The sequence below is a fragment of the Nerophis lumbriciformis genome, linkage group LG08, assembly GCF_033978685.3.
Source record: "Nerophis lumbriciformis linkage group LG08, RoL_Nlum_v2.1, whole genome shotgun sequence".
NCBI lineage: Eukaryota > Metazoa > Chordata > Actinopteri > Syngnathiformes > Syngnathidae > Nerophis > Nerophis lumbriciformis.
In genome coordinates, this window is record NC_084555.2 from 47897501 (window position 1) to 47919543 (window position 22043).

General features: G+C 37.2%; 1 protein-coding gene across 1 annotated transcript; it reads right to left on the reverse strand.

The window, feature by feature from the left end:
- Positions 1 to 4306: 4306 nt before the first annotated feature.
- On the reverse strand, positions 4307 to 18239 carry LOC133611329 (neutral cholesterol ester hydrolase 1-like). Its single transcript, XM_061968032.2, has 5 exons — positions 18064 to 18239; positions 9573 to 9816; positions 9433 to 9502; positions 9192 to 9363; positions 4307 to 6162 (listed from the first exon to the last, which is right to left on the reverse strand). Exons 1-5 carry the CDS (start codon positions 18217 to 18219, stop codon positions 5554 to 5556), a joined length of 1251 nt encoding a protein of 416 aa, XP_061824016.2. The 5' UTR covers positions 18220 to 18239; the 3' UTR covers positions 4307 to 5553.
- Positions 18240 to 22043: the final 3804 nt, after the last annotated feature.

Sequence of the window (22043 nt, forward strand, 5' to 3'; positions counted from 1 at the left end):
CCATTTTGCTTTTCCCTTGTCTTGTTCCAAACCACGCAGCGTTGTCAGATCTCGCGAGAGAAACACGCAACCGGCGCGTTTTATTCTTCGTCTTACTGTCGTTTTGCAATCATGGCTTGAAAGCTTCATTCCGCCCCCTACTGGACTGTAGAATGTAGTGTGAGCTGACGGGCGTAGGTTGGGTCTGCTCTTTATGCCGATTGTTACGCCCAATTGATCAAATAAATCCCCTTTGATTGTAGTGCATATTTGCCAACCCTCCCGGATTTTCCGGGAGACTCCCGAAATTCAGCGCCTCTCCCGAAAACCTCCCGGAACAAATTTTCTCCCGAAAATCTCCCGAAATTCAGACACACAATATAAACAAGCATACCTGCCCAATCACGTTATAACTGTAGAATGATCGAGGGCGAGTTCTTGGTTTCTTATGTGGGTTTATTGTTAGGCAGTTTCATTAACGTCCTCCCAGCGCGGCAACAACACACAACAACAGCATTTTGTCTACCATAAAGCAGTTCGTCTGCCATAAACAGCAATGTTGTGACACTCTTAAACAGGACAATACTGCCATCTAGTGCATTTGATGAAAGCACTTTTTGCGTGCCACAAAGCAATGCATCATCAGTGAGGGCGTTCAGCATGGTTAGAAAAATAGTGACAAATAGAACAAGGATGGACAATTCAACCCTTAACTCAACAATGAGTAGATGAGTGTTATGTGTGTGTATATGTGTAAATAAATGAACACTGAAATTCAAGTATTTATTTTATATATATATATATATATATATATATATATATATATATATATATATATATATATATATATATATATATATATATATATATATATATATATATATATATATATATGAAATACTTGACTTAGTATGCTGTAGATATACTCCTCCCCTCTTAGCCACGCCCCCACCCCCCACCCCCCACCTCCCGAAATCGGAGGTCTCAAGGTTGGCAAGTATGTTGTAGGGGACCATCTTAAAAGTACCAGAGGCCAAATGTCCAGGGAACAGATAGTAGGCCCATCAAAATTTCCCCAGGAAATATCTGGTTTAATATATTATTTTAAAAAAATTATCATATTTATTATTTAGTTTTGCTACGTTTCTGTTCAAATATGCTTGTTTTTGATCATACTGTTTGTATTTTAACCATGTGAAGCACTTTGAAAACGCAATGTTTTGTGTGGTCAAAGAGCCGAGTTTGCCTAATAAATTGTGAAAATAAGAAATGAATATTGTGTCAATAAGAAATGAATATTGTGTCAATGTGTTTCCATCAAAGCGACATTGAAGACCACCACCAGCTGGGTTTTTTTATGATGCTAAATGTCTGATGAGTTGTATTGTCTGTTGCCATGTGATGCACATGTTTCTAGAGTGTTGTGTGTCAGCAAACATTCAGTTATTCAGTGGCCAAGCCTAAATAAATAGACCACAAGGGTGCCTCCAGACTAGCAAATTATTACAGGACACAAAACCAGTGAAGTTGGCACGTTGTGTAAATGGTAAATAAAAAGAGAATACAATGATTTGCAAATCCTTTTCAACTTATATTCAATTGAATAGACTGCAAAGACAAGATATTTCATATTCGAATTAAGAAACAATATTTTTTTTGCAAATAATCATTAATTTGAATTTAATGGCAGCAAAACATTGCTAAAAAGTTGGCACAGAGGCATTTTTACCACTGTGCTGCATGGCCTTTCCTTTTAACAACACTCAGTAAATGTTTGGGAACTGAGGAGACACATTTTTCAATCAATCAATCAATCAATGTTTATTTATATAGCCCTAAATCACAAGTGTCTCAAAGGGCTGCACAAGCCACAACGACATCCTCGGTACAGAGCCCACATAAGGGCAAGGAAAAACTCACCCCAGTGGGACGTCGATGTGAATGACTATGAGAAACCTTGGAGAGGACCGCATATGTGGGTAACCCCCCTCTCTAGGGAGACCGAATGCAATGGATGTCGAGTGGGTCTGACATAATATTGTGGGAGTCCAGTCCATAGTGGATCCAGCATAACAGTACGAGTCCAGTCCACAGTGGGGTCAGCAGGAAACCATCCCGAGCGGAGACGGGTCAGCAGCGCAGAGATGTTCTCAACCGATACACAGGCGAGCGGTCCACCCCGGGTCCCGACTCTGGACAGCCAGCACCCCATCCATGGCCACCGGACCTGAGTGTCTCCCCCTCCACAAGGATAGGGGGGAGCAGAGGAGAAAAGAAAAGAAACGGCAGATCAACTGGTCTAAAAAAAGGGGGCTATTCAAAGGCTAGAGTATACAAATGAGTTTTAAGATGGGACTTAAATGTTTCTACTGAGATAGCATCTCTAACTGTTACCAGGAGGGCATTCCATAGTACTGGAGCCCGAATAGAAAACGCTCTATAGCCCGCAGACTTTTTTTGGGCTCTGGGAATCACTAATAAGCCGGAGTTCTTTGAACGCAGATTTCTTGCCGGGACATATGGTACAATACAATCAGCAAGATAGGACGGAGCTAGACCGTGTAGTATTTTATACATAAGTAGTAAAACCTTGAAGTCGCATCTTAAGTGCACAGGAAGCCAGTGCAGGTGAGCCAGTATAGGCGTAATATGATCAAACTTTCTTGTTCTTGTCAAAAGTCTAGCAGCCGCATTTTGTACCAACTGTAATATTTTAATACTAGACATAGGGAGACCCAAAAATAATACGTTACAGTAATCGAGACGAGACGTAACGAACGCATGAATAATGATCTCAGCGTCGCTAGTGGATAAAATGGAACGAATTTTAGCGATATTACGGAGATGAAAGAAGGCCGTTTTAGTAACACTCTTAATGTGTGATTCAAAGGAGAGAGTTGGGTCGAAGATAATACCCAGATTCTTTACTGATTCGCCTTGTGTAATTGTTTGGTTGTCAAATGTTAAGGTGGTATTATTAAATAAATGTCGGTGTTTAGCAGGACCGATAATCAGCATTTCCGTTTTCTTGGCGTTGAGTTGCAAGAAGTTAGCGGACATCCATTGTTTAATTTCATTAAGACACGCCTCCAGCTGACTACAATCCGGCGTGTTGGTCAGCTTTAGGGGCATGTAGAGTTGGCTGTCATCAGCATAACAATGAAAGCTAACACCGTATTTGCGTATGATGTCGCCTAGCGGCAGCATGTAAATACTAAAGAGTGCAGGGCCAAGAACCGAACCCTGAGGAACTCCGCACGTTACCTTAACATAGTCCGAGGTCACATTATTATGGGAGACGCACTGCATCCTGTCAGTAAGATAAGAGTTAAACCACGACAAGGCAAAGTCTGACATACCAATACGTGTTTTGATACGCTCTAATAAAATGTTATGATCGACGGTATCGAAAGCAGCGCTAAGATCAAGAAGCAGCAACATGGATGACGCATCAGAATCCATCGTTAGCAGTAGATCATTAGTCATTTTTGCGAGGGCTGTCTCCGTAGAGTGATTTGCCCTGAAACCGGATTGAAAAGGTTCACAGAGATTGTTAGACACTAAGTGTTCATTTAGCTGCTGTGCGACAATTTTTTCGAGGATTTTCGAGATAAACGGAAGGTGGGATACCGGCCGGTAGTTTACCATCGAGGTTAGGTCTTTTGAGCAGAGGATGAATAACCGCTTTCTTGAATGCTAGGGGAACAGTGCCAGAGGAAAGTGATAAGTTTATAATATTTAGCACTGATGGACCTAATAATGCAAAAAGCTCCTTGATAAGTTTCCCAGGAAATGGGTCAAGTAAACATGTTGTTTGTTTTGTCCCATTAACACATCTTAACAATTCCTCTAATGTTATTTCATCAAAGAGAGAGAAACAATTTTGGAGGGCAGTATCCGTCGTAGATACAGTCGTATCTGTGTTAATAGAACCCAGTTGTAGCTGGGATGCGTTGTCTTTAATCTCCTTTCTAATGAGTTCAATTTTCTTATTAAAGAAATTCATAAAATCATCTGCCGAGTGGGTGGAGCTACTGGGAGGAGTCCCTTGTTGGGTTAGCGATGCTACTGTACTAAACAAAAATTTAGGATCATTTTTGTTGAGGTGGATGAGATTTGAGTAATATTTAGCTGTAGCTAAGGTAAGCATGTGTTTATAAGTTATTAAACTATCACTCCATGCTTGATGGAAAACCTCAAGTTTAGTAGCACGCCATTTGCGTTCCAGCTTTCTACACGATAATTTATGGTCTCTAGTTTCTTCTGTAAACCATGGGGTGCGCCTTTTAGGGGCTCTTTTTAGCTTTAGCGGTGCTATACTATCAATGGTGTCGCGCATGATTGATTGATTGATTGATTGATCTGTAAGTGCAAGTTAAAACTCTACTATGCAAAGCCAAAGCCATTTATCAACAACACCCAGAAACGCTGCCGGTTTCCCTGGGCCCGAGTTCATCTAAGATGGACTGATGCAAAGTGGAAAAGTATTCTATGGTCTGACGAGTCCACATTTTGTTGAATTGTTTTTGGAAACTGTGGATGTCGTGTCCTCCGGACCAAAGAGGAAAAGAACCATCCGGATTGTTCTAGGCGCAAAGTTCAAAAGCCAGCATCTGTGATGGTATGGGGGTGTATTAGTACCCAAGACATGGGTAACTTACACATCTGTGAAGGCACCATTAATGCTGAAAGGTACATACAGGTTATGGAGCAACATATGTTGCCATTGTGAAGAATGTATACATGTTTAAGAGTTCTTTCTTTATTCATAGCCATGTTTGGATCAGCTAGTACTTTTCCTTTGTATATTCTACCAGTTTCTCTTGTCTTCAGAGGCCTGTTTAGTGTCTTAACCTTGGAATGTGAAATACAACCCCCACTCTCTTCCTTATCAGTGTTGTGAGGGGGACAGAGGGGGGCGTTCTTTGAATGCAAGGCATGGGCTTTTCCGTTTGAATGTCAGATCAACTAGAGTAGCCGATATGAATGTATTGGTTAAGATGATCTCCTAAAGCTTTAGTAAAGCTTGAAAATATTCCTATTCTGTCTTGATGGTCCTTCTTACTCAGCATATATGTCATCGAAATAACTTGGGATTGACCAGTAACTTAGGTTCCCTGGGAGGAAGAACTGGTCTGACGCAACACCATCCAAGCAACGTCTCTTTCATGGACGCCCCTGCTTATTTCAGCAAGACAATGCCAAGCCACGTGTTACATCAACCTGGCTTCATAGTAAAAGAGTGCGAGTACTAGACTGGCCTGCCTGTTGAACAACTTAAGCTGTACATCAAGCAAGAATGGGAAATAATTCCACCTGAAAAGCTTCAAAAATTGGTCTCCTCAGTTCCCAAACGTTTACTGAGTGTTGTTAAAAGGAAAGGCCATGTAACACAGTGGTGAACATGCCCCTGTGCCAACTTTTTTGCAATGTGTTGCTGCCATTAAATTCTAAGTTAATGAAAAAATGAAAAAAATGAAAAAGTAAATAAATATCTTGTCTTTGCAGTTTATTTAATTGAATATAAGTTGAAAAGGATTTGCAAACCATTGTATTGTTTTTAGTTGTATTAGTTTACAAGTTGTCATGGAGCCAACGAATGTAACGTCTGAACGTCTTCACTCCCAAGTCAAAGCGGAAAGGAACCAAGGTGAGGGTGAAGCACCCGTGAAAGCCGTCCTCGTAATGGTCGGCCGTCACCGCCACGCCCGCGTCCTTCAAGCGGCGTGCGTACATGAGCCCGTCGTCTCTCAGCACGTCGTACTCGCACGTCACCACGTACGCCCGAGGGCACCTGGCCAGCGCCTCCGAGCTCGCCAGCAGGGGCGCCGCACGTACATCCTGCAGACCCGACGCCCCCAGCCTCTCGCTTGGTGTTTGGCCGTGCGGCGAAAGGAGCTCGTGGCCGTCCTTGTACTTGGGCGGCAGGAGGGCGGTCCAGTCGACGCGCGCCCTGAGCTGCGGCAACACGGCTGCCTGGTGGCGGTTGGACAGGAAGTGGTCCTTGAAGGAGCGGTCCTGGCCGAGGTACTGCAGCCAGAAGTCCACCATGAGCGACCTGGAGAGCATCAGCACGTCTCGGTTCTGCCGATAAGAGGGCGTGTTGAAGTCCACAGCTTGGAGCGCCGGGTAGATCAACGCCTGCACGCTGAATTTCACGCTCGTGTTGTCATCGCCGGAGATCTGTGAGAGCAAACGTGTTCCAAAAAGTAGAAATATGAATATGTTTGGAGGGAAATATCAAAGCTAATATCTTCTCCTCCTATAAAGAAAGCATAAGAGATGATTCTTGTATAAAACCCAAAAGCAGTGAAGTTAGCACGTTGTGTAAATGGTAAATAAAAAGAGTATACGATGATTTGCAAATCCTTTTCAACTTATATTCAATTGAATAGACTGCAAAGACAAGATATTTATTTCTGCTCCGCCGCTCCCAGTCTGTGGAACGCTCTCCCTGACCCCCTGAGGGCACCACAGACTGTGGATTCTTTTAAAAAAGGCTTAAAAACCCCTCTTTAAAAAAAAAAAAAAAGCCTGTTTTAGATGTATGCATATTAGTTTTAGCTATTTGGCTGTTCTAGTTTTTATTTTAATTTATTTTTTATTATATATATATATATATATTTATTTAATACACTGTAGCACTTTGAGGTTGTTTCCTCAATGTAAAGTGCTTTTTACAAATAAAATATATCTATTATTATTAATATTATTATTATTATCATTATCTTCTCCTCCTATAAAAAAAGCATAAGAGATGATTCTTGTATAAAACCCAAAACCAGTGAAGTTAGCACGTTGTGTAAATGGTAAATAAAAAGAGTATACGATGATTTGAAAATCCTTTTCAACTTATATTCAATTGAATAGACTGCAAAGACAAGATATTTATTTCTGCTCCGCCGCTCCCAGTCTGTTGAACGCTCTCCGTGACCACCTGAGGGCACCACAGACTGTGGATACTTTTAAAAAAGGCTTAAAAACCCCTCTTTAAAAAAAAAAAAAAGCCTGTTTTAGATATATGCATACTAGTTTTAGCTATTTGGCTGTTCTAGTTTTTATTTTAATTTATTTTTTTATTATATTTTTAGTTTTTTTAATACACTGTAGCACTTTGAGGTTGTTTCCTCAATGTAAAGTGCTTTTTACAAATAAAGTCTATTATTATTATTAATATTATTATTATTATTATTATTATCTTGTCCTCCTATAAAGAAAGCATAAGAGATGATTCTTGTATAAAACCCCAAACCAGTGAAGTTGTCACGTTGTGTAAATGGTAAATAAAAAAGTATACGATGATTCGAAAATCCTTTTCAACTTATATTCAATTGAATAGACTGCAAAGACAAGATATTTATTTCTGCTCCGCCGCTCCCAGTCTGTGGAACGCTCTCCCTGACCACCCGAGGGCACCACAGACTGTGGATACTTTTAAAAAAGGCTTAAAAATCCCTCTTTTAAAAAAAAAGCCTGTTTTAGATATATGCATACTAGTTTTAGCTATTTGGCTGTTCTAATTTTTATTTTTTTTTATTTTTTATTATATTTTTATTTTTATTTTTTTTAATACACTGCAGCACTTTGAGGTTGTTTCCTCAATGTAAAGTGCTTTTTACAAATAAAATCTATCTATTATTATTAATATTATTATTATCTTCTCCTCCTATAAAGAAAGCATAAGAGATGATTCTTGTATAAAACCCAAAACCAGTGTAAATGGTAAATAAAAAGAGTATACGAGGATTTGAAAATCCTTTTCAACTTATATTCAATTGAATAGACTGCAAAGACAAGATTTTTCATGTTCACACTGAGAAACGTTTTTTTTTTTGCAAATAATCATTAACTTAGAATTTAATGGCAGCAACACATTGCAAAAACCTGTTCACCTGTGGGATGTTCCAAATAAGTCTTTGATGAGCATTCCTCAACGTGTGTTATATATATATATATATATATATATATATATATATATATATATATATATATATATATATATATATATATATATACATACATACATACATACATACATACATACATACATACATACATATATATATATATATATATATATATATATATATATATATATATATATATACATATATATATATATACATATATATATATATATATATATATATATATATATATATATATATATATATATGTACAATATGTGGGGACGGCGCGGCGCAGTGGGAGAGTGGCCGTGCGCAACCCGAGGGTCACTGGTTCAATCCCCACCTAGTACCAACCTCGTCATGTCCGTTGTGTCCTGAGCAAGACACTTCACCCTTGCTCCTGATGGGTGCTGGTTAGCGCCTTGCATGGCAGCTCCCTCCATCAGTGTGTGAATGTGTGTGTGAATGGGTAAATGTGGAAGTAGTGTCAAAGCGCTTTGAGTACCTAGAAGGTAGAAAAGCGCTATACAAGTACAACCCATTTATCATTTATCATTTATATATATCTACATCCTGAAAATATGCAAACAAAACTGTGTTTAGATAATTGATACTTCAAACTTGCATAAATAAATCTTAAGGAATATAACATAACTTGGCTTCTGAGAGTTTCAAAATGTAATGAATAAAATCCTAAAGTTGTTGATAAAGAAGCAATTATTTTAATAATTAAATATGGTTATTTTAAATGAATTATTATGATAATTTAAAATTAATTATTTCCAATGTTTATTTTAATGTATAATTCTATGGCTGGATGTATTAAGGAGTCAGAAAAAATACAAATAAAAATACAATTAATTTTGATGTTTTTAGCAAAATATAGTAAAATATAGTAAAAATGTTTTGTTTTTTTAATTAATAAATATATTTATTTTAGGTAAGATAAACATAATAATACAATTTATGTCTGGATGATTTAGTTCTTGTCACCCTGTTGTCCTCCCATCATAAAAAAAGGCTGTCCTCACTCAGGTCCGCATGGAGGCCACGCCCCCTCCAGCTCCGGCTGAAAATCGGGAGATTTTCGGGAGAATATTTGTCCCGGGAGGTTTTCGGAGAGGCGTTGAATTTCGGGAGTCTCCCGGAAAATTCGGGAGGGTTGGCAAGTATGCATTTACACAACGTGACAACGTCACTGCTTTTGGGTTTTGTAAAAAGTTCTAGAATTATAAATAGCTTTTAATGGTAGTCCTCATAATAGTGCACCATAGACTGCTCCATGGTTCAATTCCCGCGTACCTCTTGAGCAACTGCTGCCGCCAGGTTTCCGCCCGCGCTGTCACCAGACACGCCCACACGACACGGGTCCACGCCGTACTCGGCGAGCACCTCCGGCGACAGGAAGTGCTTGGCGGCGGCGAGGCAGTCCAGATACTGCGTGGGAAATTGTACCTCCGGATAAAGACCATACCTGAAAGGACAACACGGTAGGACTTGAACGTATCTAAACGTGAGGTCTTCCAGCGGGACTCGGACTTACTCCACGGAGACCAAAACGGCGTGGAGCTGCTTGGCGGTCATTCTGTTGTTTGCGTCGCAGGAACCTTCCTCTGTTATCCAACAAAAAATACATTATTTCATTAACCGGCCTGCACAGGAAGTCCAAAGCGAGGAACTTACTGGCGCTGCCGTAAGTCCAGCCTCCACCGTGCAAGTACAGCAGGCCTCTCTTCAGACCACGCTCCTCGCCGCCACGGGGCTCGTAAACTCGCACGGGGACGCCGTCGAACGTCACGTCGCTGACCCTCAAGACCTTCTTGTCCTGCTCGGACGTCAAGTTCTTCATGATGCGCTCCACTCCATTGAAATACCATCGAAGTAACGTGATGTGGTGGCCCACGCCCACGCACTCCAACAGGAAGGCCTGGAAGATCATTTTAAATATTACTCATATTTTTATTGCAATCACACATTTATTCTACAAACCCCGTTTCCATATGAGTTGGGAAATTGTGTAAATATAAACGGAATACAATGATTTGCAAATCCTTTTCAACCCATATTCAATTGAATGCACTACAAAGACAACATATTTGATGTTCAAACTCATAAACTTTATTTTTTTATGCAAATAATAATTAGGGCCCGCATGGCCCATTGCATAAGGACTCCCACAGGGAGTCCTTATGCAATGGGACATAAGGACCTATTGAATTTGTAAGGTTTTATTCTTTCTTTATTATTATTCTTCCGCCGCAAAAATTGTCTTTTAATAAAAAAACCGAACCCCAAAACTCAAAATTGCGCTCTAGCGCCCCCTAGGAAAAGAAAAAACTAGACTGCCTGTAACTCCCACTAGGAAGGTCGGAGAGACATGAAACAAAAACCTCTATGTAGGTTTGACTTAGACCTAGTTTTCATAATTGTATATCCTCGGGCAAAAATCAACAGGAAGTTGGCAATTCCCCCTTCAAGACAAAAAAGTACTAAAAACAGTCACTTTTGCCTTTTTGAGCTGTAATTTGACCCCCTTAACACGCTTCAAAACTCACCAAACTGAACGCACACATCAGGACTGGCAAAAATTGTGATCTAATAAAAAAACCTAACCCCAAATTTAAAAAATTGCGCTCTAGAGCAATTTTTGAATAAAACGGAGAAAAAACTGCTCCTCGGAAGAAAAAAATGACAAAACTGCCTGTAACTCCCACTGGGAAGGTCGGAGAGACATGAAACAAAATCCTCTCCGTAGGTCTCACTTAGACCTACATTTCATAAATTGACAACCCCCAGCAAAAATCTACAAGAAGCTTGCTATTCCCCCTTCAACACAACATTTTTGTAAAAACCGGTCACCTTTCTTCAAACATTATCTCCTCTGAGCGTGTTTGTTGTTTCGGCTTCAAACTAACACAGGAGAGAGATTGAACCCTTAAATGATAAATGGGTTGTACTTGTATAGCGCTTTTCTACCTTCAAGGTACTCAAAGCGCTTTGACACTACTTTCACATTTTACCCATTCACACACACATTCACACACTGATGGAGGGAGCTGCCATGCAAGGTGCAAACCAGCACCCTTCAGGAGCAAGGGTGAAGTGTCTTGCTCAGGACACAACGGACATGACGAGGTTGGTACTAGGTGGGGATTGAACCAGGGACCCTCGGGCCGCGCACGGCCATTCTTCCACTGCGCCACGCCGACCCTTTTGATTAAAAGTTATCGAAAGAGTTTTAATACCGGCTCCGGTTTTGATTTTATGACCCTTCAAAGAGCCGCTCGCGCTGACGCTGCTGTTTTTTCAAGAAGGCTGCTTAAAAGCAGGAAGCACCAGCGTGCCCACACAATGCAGACAAGGTAGGTACACTAAACAAAAGTATTGGGACAATTCGGACTAAAAGTAGACAAAAGTATTGGGACACTTATGACGAAAACTGAACAAAAGTATTGGGACACTAGCACCTGCCAAATATGCGGGCCCGAGCAATGCTGCTTGCAGCTTTAATTAACTTGGAATTTCATGGCTGCAACACGTGCCAAAGTAGTTGGGAAAGGGCATGTTCACCACTGTGTTACATGGCCTTTCCTTTTAACAACACTCAGTAAACGTTTGGGAACTGAGGATACACATTTTTGAAGCTTCTCAGGTGGAATTCTTTCCCATTCTTGCTTGATGTACAGCTTAAGTTGTTCAACAGTCCGGGGGTCTCCATTGTGGTATTTTAGGCTTCATAATGCGCCACACATTTTCAATGGGAGACAGGTCTGGACTACAGGCAGGCCAGTCTAGTACCCACACTCTTTTACAGGTTGGTGTAACACGTGGCTTGGCATTGTCTTGCTGAAATAAGCAGGGGCGTCCATGGTAAAGTTGCTTGGATGGCAACATATGTTGCTCCAAAACCTGTATGTACCTTTCAGCATTAATGGCGCCTTCACAGATGTGTAAGTTACTCATGTCTTGGGCACTAATACACCCCCATACCATCACACATGCTGGCTTTTACACTTAGCGCCTAGAACAATCCGGATGGTTCTTTTCCTCTTTGGTCCGGAGGATACGACGTCCACAGTTTCCAAAAACAATTTGAAATGTGGACTCGTCAGACCACAGAACACTTTTCCATTTCGAATCAGTCCATCTTGGATGAGCTCAGGCCCGGCGAAGCCGACGGCGTTTCTGGGTGTTGTTGATAAACGGTTTTCGCCTTGCATAGGAGAGTTTTAACTTGCACTTATAGATGTAGCGACCAACTGTAGTTACTGACAGTGGGTTTCTGAAGTGTTCCTGAGCCCATGTGGTGATATCCTTTACACACTGATGTCGCTTGTTGATGCAGTACAGCCTGAGGGATCGAAGGTCACGGGCTTAGCTGCTTACGTGCAGTGATTTCTCCAGATTATCTGAACCCTTTGATGATATTACGGACCGTAGATGGTGAAATCCCTAAATTCCTTGAAATAGCTGGTTGAGAAAGGTTTTTCTTAAACTGTTCAACAATTTGCTCACGCATTTGTTGACAAAGTGGTGATCCTCGCCCCGTTATAGGCGCAAAGTGTAAAAGGCAGCATGTGTGATGGTATGGGGGTGTATTAGTGCCCAAGACATGGGTAACTTACACATCTGTGAAGGCACCATTAATGCTGAAAGGTACATACAGGTTTTGGAGCAACATATGTTGCCATCCAAGCAACGTTATCATGGACGCCCCTGCTTATTTCAGCAAGACATTGCCAAGTCACGTGTTACAACAGCGTGGCTTCATAGTAAAAGAGTGCGGGTACTAGTCTGGCCTGCCTGTAGTCCAGACCTGTCTCCCATTGAAAATGTGTGGCGCATTATGAAGCCTAAAATAGCACAACGGAGACCCCCGGACTGTTGAACAACTTAAGCTGTACATCAAGCAAGAATGGGAAAGAATTCTACCTGAAAAGCTTCAAAAATGTGTCTCCTCAGTTTCCAAACATTTACTGAGTGTTGTTAAAAGGAAAGGCCATGTAACACAGTGGTGAACATGCTCCTGTGACAACTTTTTTGCAGTGTGTTGCTGCCATTAAATTCTAAGTAAATGATTATTTGCAACAAAAAAAAAAAAGTTTCTCAGCTCGAACATTAAATATCTTGTCTTTGCAGTATATTCAATTGAATATAAGTTGAAAAGGATTTGTTGTATTCTCTTTTTATTTACCATTTACACAACGTGACAACTTCACTGCTTTTGGGTTTTGTACTTTCACCATCCCAAATTGATATCAGTGCGATACAGGCAGCAGGCCAGCATGTTGACGTGTGCAAAGCGAGACAGCCATGCAGTTAACACCTTTAATGTCCTCCAATAAGCACACAATTTCAAAAGATAAACATGCTAGGCTAAAGGCTACTGGGAACTAGCAGCTACACAACAGATAAGCACACAATAGCACCATACTTGCCAACCTTGAGACCTCCGATTTCGGGAGGTGGGGGGTGGGGGTGTGTGGTTGGGGCGGGGCTAAGAGGGGAGGAGTATATTTACAGCTAGAATTAGTAGTAAGAAAGTATTAATATATATATATATATATATATATATATATATATATATATATATATATATATATATATATATATATATATATAAGAAATACTTGACTTTCAGTGAATTTTAGCTATATATATATATATATATATATATATATATATATAAATAAAAGAAATACTTGAATTTCAGTGTTCATTTATTTACACATATACACACACATAACACTCATCTACTCATTGTTGAGTTAAGGGTTGAATTGTCCATCCTTGTTCTATTCTCTGTTACTATTTTTCTAACCATGTTGAACACCCTTTCGCAGGTACCCAGAAAGGTTTCGAGTACCACCAAAAAAACGGAATCTCTGAAGACAGTATAAAAATCTGTGTTAAAGGTGTACAAATACTGTTTGTATAATAAGCATGTTATTTTTTTACAAATGAGGGTTAAGAGTTCAGTACTAAAAAAAAAAGAAAAGAATGTGGCTTAAGTACAGTTTTTTAATCGAGCTGCTGCATTTTTTTGGTTGGGTTGTTTATTTATTTTGAGTAACTTCTATACATTTCTAAAAGGGGAGGAATGTAATAGAGTGATCTATGTTTGTCTGTTGCCATCTCCTGGTGAATGTTGGCTATAGCGTACTTGGGTTACTTTTTGGTTGGCCAACGATTTACGTGGTGTTGCGCACCTGACGTCACTCAGGTCCGCATGGAGCTGGAGGGGGCGTGGCTTGCAGCTCCGCCTGAATTTCGGGAGATTTTCGGGAGAAAATTTGTCCCGGGAGTTTTTCGGGAGAGGCGCTGAATTTCGGGAGTCTCCCGGAAAATCCGGGAGGGTTGGCAAGTATGAATAGCACACAAGCTAGATATACGTAATAATCATTGAAAAATACTGCAGTGTAAAACACAACATGAGCTTCGCGATATGGGCTTTTTTTTTGTTTCTGACCTCTTTTTACCCTCTTCTGACTTCTTTTTTAACCTGTTTGTCTTGTTAAGCACATTGTGATGTCGTAAGGTGCCATACAAATACACTTTGATTGTGTGTGTTCAAACTGAATGGAGGAGTGTCATGTTGCTCAACACTGGTGATATTAACCTTTAACCTTTAGCTCCAGGCCCTGTTGCAAGAATCCCATTCCACACTAAACTCACATATGGCAAAAGTAAAACAACATCATAAACTCACATATGGCAAAAGTAAAACGACATTATAAACTCACATATGGCAAAAGTAAAACAACATCATAAACTCACATATGGCAAAAGTAAAACAACATTATAAACTCACATATGGCAAATGTAAAACAACATTATAAACTCACATATGGCAAATGTAAAACAACATTATAAACTCACATATGGCAAAAGTAAACAGACATTATAAACTCACATGAATGTAAAATCATTATTGACTTTGATGTTTTCTAATAAGAGACATGTACATCTTCATTATTATTAATATTTCCCTATGGTGCCAAAACACTGACGTCTGAGAGTTTGAAGAAGTAAATGAGCAAAAATGAACACGAGTCAGCTTGTTTCTGTAATTAATGTTGCTGTAATAAATATTACTGTGATACATTTTGCTTTGAAACATTTTATTGTTATAATTGTTACTAAAATAAATGTTACAAAAATACATTTTGCTGCAATATACATTGCTGTAGTAAATGTTATTTTAATAAATGTAATACATTTTGCTGTGATAAATGTTATTGTAATCAATGTTGGTGTAATAATTGTTATTGTAATAAATATTATTGTAATAAATGTTGCTGTAATATTTTAATTTTAATTAAATGTTCCTGTAACACATGTTATTGTAATAAATGTTACTGTAAGAAATGTTGTAATAAATCTTATTGTAATAAATATTTCTGAAATAAATGTTATTGTAATAAATGTTACTGTAAGAAATGTTGTAAAAAATGTTATTTTGTTGTAGTAAATGCTGCTGTAACAAATGTTGCTGTAATAAACGTTATTTTAATAAATGTTATTGTTATAAATGTTGTAAAAAATGTTGCTGTGATAAATGGTATTGTAATAAATGTTGTTTCAATATATGTTACTGTAGTACACTTTGGTGTAATAATTGTTATTATAATAAATATTATTGTAATACATTTTATTGTAATAAATGTTGTTTGAATATATGTTACTGCAATACATGCCGGTGTAATAAATGTTATTGTAATACATATTATTGTAATAAATGTAACTTTAATAAATGTTGCTGTAATATTTTTTTTAAAGAAATATTACTGTAACACGTTATTGTAATTAATGTTGCTGTAATAAATGTTTCTAAAATAAATGTTATTGTAATAAATGTTACTGTAAGAAAAAATGTTATTGTAATAAATATTACTTTAATATATGTTGTAGTAAATGTTACTGTAATAAATGTTTCGGCAATATATGTTGTTGTAGTAAATGTTATTGTAATAAATATTATTGTAATAAATGTTTGAATATATGTTAGTGTAATAGATGTTGGTTTAATAATTGTTATTGTAATAAATATTATTTTAATAAATGTTGCTGTAATATTTTTTGTATTAAATATTACTGTAACACATGTTATTGTAATAAATGTTGCTGCAATAAATGTTTCTACAATAAATAATAATAAGTAATAAATGTTGTAGTAAATGTTATTGTAATAAATGTTACTGTAAGAAATGTTGTAAAACAATCTTATTGTAATAAATATTACTCTAATATATGTTGTTGTAATAAATGTTATTGTAATAAATGTTACTGTAGTATATGTTGTTGTAAATGTTATTATAATAAATGTTTCGGTAATATATGTTGTTGTAGTAAATATTATTGTAATACATGTTATTGTAATAAATGTTTGAATATATGTTACTGTAATAGATGTTGGTGTAATAATAGTTATTGTAATAAATATTATTTTAATAAATATTGCTGTAAATTTTTTTAAATTAAATATTACTGTAACACATGTTATTGTAATAAATGTTGCTGTATTAAATGTTTCTAAAATAAATAATAATAAGTAATAAATGTTGTTGCAGTAAATGTTATTGTAATAAATGTTACTGTAAGAAATGTTGCAAAAAAATCTTATTGTAATAAATATTACTTTAATATATGTTGTTGTAATAAATGTTATTGTAATAAATGTTACTGTATTATATGTTGTTGTAAATGTTATTGTAATAAATGTTTCGGTAATATATGTTGTTGTAGTAAATGTTTTTGTAATACATGTTATTGTAATATATGTTTGAATATATGTTAGTGTAATAGATGTTGGTGTAATAATTGTCATTTTAATAAATATTATTTTAATAAATATTGCTGTAAAAATGTTTTAATTAAATATTACTGTAACACGTTATTGTAATAAATGTTGCTGTAATAAATGTTTCTAAAATAAATGTTATTGTAATAAATGTTGCTGTAATAAATGTTTCTAAAATAAATAATAATAAGTAATAAATGTTGTTGCAGTAAATGTTATTGTAATAAATGTTACTGTAAGAAATGTTGTAAAACAATCTTATTGTAATAAATATTACTTTAATATATGTTGTTGTAATAAATGTTATTGTAATAAATGTTACTGCAGTATATGTTGTTGTAAATGTTATTATAATAAATGTTTCGGTAATATATGTTGTTGTAGTAAATGTTATTGTAATACATGTTATTGTAATAAATGTTTGAATATAGGTTACTGTAATAGATGTTGGTGTAATAATTGTTATTGTAATAAATATTATTTTAATAAATATTGTTGTAAATTTTTTAAAATTAAATATTTCTGTAACACATGTTATTGTAATAAATGTTGCTGTAATACATGTTTCTAAAATAAATGTTATTGTAATAAATGTTGCTGTAATACATGTTTCTAAAATAAATGTTATTGTAATAAATGTTGCTGTAATAAATGTTTCTAAAATAAATAATAATAAGTAATAAATGTTGTTGTAGTAAATGTTATTGTAATAAATGTTACTGTAAGAAATGTTGTAAAAAATCTTATTGTAATAAATATTACTTTAATATATGTTGTTGTAATAAATGTTATTGCAATAAATGTTACTGTAATATATGTTGTAGTAAATGTTATTGTAATAAATGTTTGAATATATGTTACTGTAATATATGTTGGTGTAATAATTGTTATTGTAATAAATATTATTTTAATAAATGTTGCTGTAATATTTATTTTTATTAAATATTACTGTAACACATGTTATTGTAATACATGTTGCTGTAATAAATGTTTCTAAAATAAATGTTATTGTAATAAATGTTGCTGTAATAAATGTTTCTAAAATAAATGTTATTGTAATAAATGTTACTGTAAGAAATGTAATTTTTTTATTGTAATAAATATTACTTTAATATATGTTGTTGTAGTAAATGTTATTGTAATAAATGTTACTGTAATATATTTTGTTGTAGTAAATGTTTTTGCAATAAATGTTACTGTAATATATTTTGTTGTAGTAAATGTTATTGAAATAAATATTATTGTAATAAATGTTGCTGTAATAGATATTATTGTAATAAATGTTTCTGCTAAGTCACCCCGCTGAAGACGACAAAGCAGAGAAGCTGTAGTTGAGTAAAAAAGGAGCAAAGTTGAGAAGGAAAAAGAAGTCACCCCTGTGCTGACGACAAAGTAGGAAAGTTGCAGCATCCGCAGCTTCCAAGGCTGCTTGATGCCAGCAGGTACTGGAGTCCAGTATTTGTGCTGCACCACAACCAGAACCAGAAGCAGAACTAGAGGCACGAAGACGAGCAGCAGCGGCAGAAACATCTCGAATGCAACTCTGCAGCCTGAAGTGAAAGGTGCAGACAATGAAGGACACAGGGGGCGGGGCCAACATGACATGCAAACGACACACCTTCAAAGTGCGTCATTACAAACATTGGAAATAATTCAAAGGTGACTATAACAGTTGTTTTTAATCCACGTCATGTGATCATATTAATGCATTCATATTAAACACGGTTTATTTGATCTTCTCCAGTATGTAACGCACATCCGGGTTTTTAGCTATGTTGTATTACACCTGTTTCACCACACAGGGGCATAGTAGGGTCGTGTAGGAAGGGAGGTTGGCCCATAAGTAGACGCAGCATTGGCTGCTGTGACGCGAGAAATTCGGCCGCCATCTTGAAGTGGTGATGAGCCGGCGAGCAGCCTAAACTGACAGTTGACAGGTAGAAAACAAAGATGCTAAACTGACAGTTGACAGGTAGAAAACAAAGATGCTAAACTGACAGTTGACAGGTAGAAAACAAAGACGCTAAACTGCCAGTTGACAGGTAGAAAACAAAGATGCTAAACTGACAGTTGACAGGTAGAAAACAAAGATGCTAAACTGACAGTTGACAGGTAGAAAACAAAGATGCTAAACTGACAGTTGACAGGTAGAAAACAAAGATGCTAAACTGACAGTTGACAGGTAGAAAACAAAGATGCTAAACTGACAGTTGACAGGTAGAAAACAAAGATGCTAAACTGACAGTTGACAGGTAGAAAACAAAGATGCTAAACTGACCGTTGACAGGTAGAAAACAAAGATGCTAAACTGACAGTTGACAGGTAGAAAACAAAGATGCTAAACTGACAGTTGACAGGTAGAAAACAAAGATGCTAAACTGACAGTTGACAAGTAGAAAACAAAGACGCTAAACTGCCAGTTGACAGGTAGAAAACAAAGATGCTAAACTAACAGTTGACAGGTAGAAAACAAAGATGCTAATATACATAATATATGTTAGCTAACTAGACAATCAGATGGACAGTGGCTATACAAGTCTAAATTTAGTCTAGCTTTTCCAACCCAATTTTGTGTAGCCCACCTTCGTGAAATGTGTGGGACTTTTATCCAAAGTGACAGACATAAAAAATACATATAAAACATTAAACATGATAATTTAAGGGAAGAATGTAATACAAAGTATCAATACAAAGTGTCAAGACAGAATAAACTCTCTGCTTCTGCAGCAACAGAGATACAGTCCCTAAGATATATAGATATCTAATGTATTCATACATTGTTTATGTAGAATATACGCATGTATATATAACCTAATCATATTGTTTCTTCAACTTAAAAATAGCTGACCGTTTTTTCCCCCCTTCTCTGGGATTATATTCCCAGTTTTGATCTCGGACGTCTGGTCACTTATAGCATATAAGAATATTCTATTACTGTTAAGCAAACTATGAATAATAAAACATGTGTCCTTTATCATAGCTACACGTATGACAACAAAACGTGTGAAAATCAGTGGTATTCAGTGAGGTAAGATGAATTAAATGCGCTGACAGTTCATTGCTCCTGCCAAATGAATTGCATCGAGTGGAGCGGATCACCACTCCAAGATGGCGGCCCCGCGTCTCGTCAGCGCCAGTAGGCGGTAGCGCTCCATGCTGCGTACCCTTAGAAGTTAGCAGTGAGTTTACAGCCTCACTGATTTAACTACACAGCAAATAAAAGTTACGTTACTTAGCCAATAAACTTACCCTTCTTTGTGCATCTTCAAAGGTCGAACGAAATGGTGTCTCCGTCTAATCTTCAAAGCACATGTTTTGCATACTGCGATTCGATTTTTGTTGACCAAGTCGTAGTTTTTATACCCGAACGAAACCAACTTTGGCATCATTTTTCCTCACTGGCGCGTTGTTTGACAACTCTTCTTCGTTGGTTGTCCTGCAATTTGATTGGATGAATGCTGTGGGATGAAAACCACGTGGATGTAATTTGATTGGATGTTGTACTGACAAGGCAGCACACACACACACACACACACATACACAATTAAAGATACGGAGCGCTCCTGAATAACTTTTTAATCTTTGGGTTTTGGGGCAAGTAGCAAGTCTTGTCAAGTCAAAAGGCTCAAGTCCAAGTGAAGTCACAAGTCATCAGTGTTGGGACTAACGCGTTAGCGTTACTGTAACGCCATACATGCCAACCCTCCCGAATTTTCCGGGAGACTCCCGAAATTCAGCGCCTCTCCCGAAAACCTCCCGGGACAAATATTCTCCCGAAAATCTCCCGATTTTCAGCCAGAGCTGGAGGCCACGCCCCCTCCAGCTACCTTCGGACCTGAGTGAGGACAGTCTTTTTTCATGACGGGAGGACAACAGGGTGACAAGAACTAAATCATCCAGACTAGAGATAAATTGTATTATTATGTTTATCTTACCTAAAAATAAATATATTTATTAAAAAAACAAAAAACTAAATACATTTTCACTATATTTAGCTAAAAACATCAAAATTAATTGTATTTTTATTTTTTATTTTTTCTGACTCCTTATTACATCCAGCCATAGAATTATACATTAAAATAAACATATTTGAAATAATTAATTTTAAATTATCATAATTCATTTAAAATGACCATATTTAATTATTAAAATAATTGCTTGTTTATCAACAACTTTAGCATTTTATTCATTACATTTTGAAGCTCTCAGAAGCCAAGTTGAAGTGAAGTGAATTATATTTATATAGCGCTTTTTCTCTAATGACTCAAAGCGCTTTACATAGTGAAACCCAATATCTAAGTTACATTTAAACCAGTGTGGGTGGCACTGGGAGCAGGTGGGTAAAGTGTCTTGCCCAAGGACACAACGGCAGTGACTAGGATGGCAGAAGCGGGGATCGAACCTGCAACCCTCAAGTTGCTGGCACGGCCGCTCTACCAACCGAGCTATACCGCCCCAGTTATGTTATATTCCTTAAGATTTATTTATGCAAGTTTGAAGTATCAATTATCCAAACACAGTTTTGTTTGCATATTTTCAGGATGTATATATATATATATATATATATATATATATATATATATATGTATGAAATACTTAACTTGGTGAATTCTAGCTGTCAATATACTCCTCCCCTCTTAACCACGCCCCCAACCACGCCCCCCACACCCGACCACGCACCCTCACCTCCCGAAATCGGAGGTCTCAAGGTTGGCAAATATGTGTAACGCCGTTAGTTCCAGCGGTAACTAATAATCTAACGCGTTATTTTTTATATTCAGTAACTCAGTTACCGTTACTACATGAAGCGTTACTGCGTTATTTTACGTTATTTTTTATGTAGTATCTGCCAGAAGATCTGAGTGTGTTTTATTGAAGCGCTGCGGTGTCGTCCTTCTGTGTCACAAGGAAAAGAAAAGGCGTGCTTTGTGTGGGTGGGGGCCGGGTGGGGGCTCCCAGACCGTAGTTGAGGAGCGCAGGGGAGACGTTCCTCCAGGGCCTATGTACTTCGGGTCTAACAACCTTCACTTTACGTCTCGTCTCGACTACTGTAACGTATTATTTTCGGGTGTCCCATTAAAAGATTACAATTGGTACAAAATGCGGCTGCTAGACTTTTGACAAGAACAAGAAAGTTTGATCATATTACGCCTATACTGGCTCACCTGCACTGGCTTCCTGTGCACGAAGATGTGACTTTAAGGTTTTACTACTTACGTATAAAATACTACACGGTCTAGCTCCAGCATATCTTGCTGATTGTATTGTACCATATGTCCCGGCAAGAAATCTGCGTTCAAAGAACTCCGGCTTATTAGTGATTCCCAGAGCCCAAAAAAAGTCTGCGGGCTATA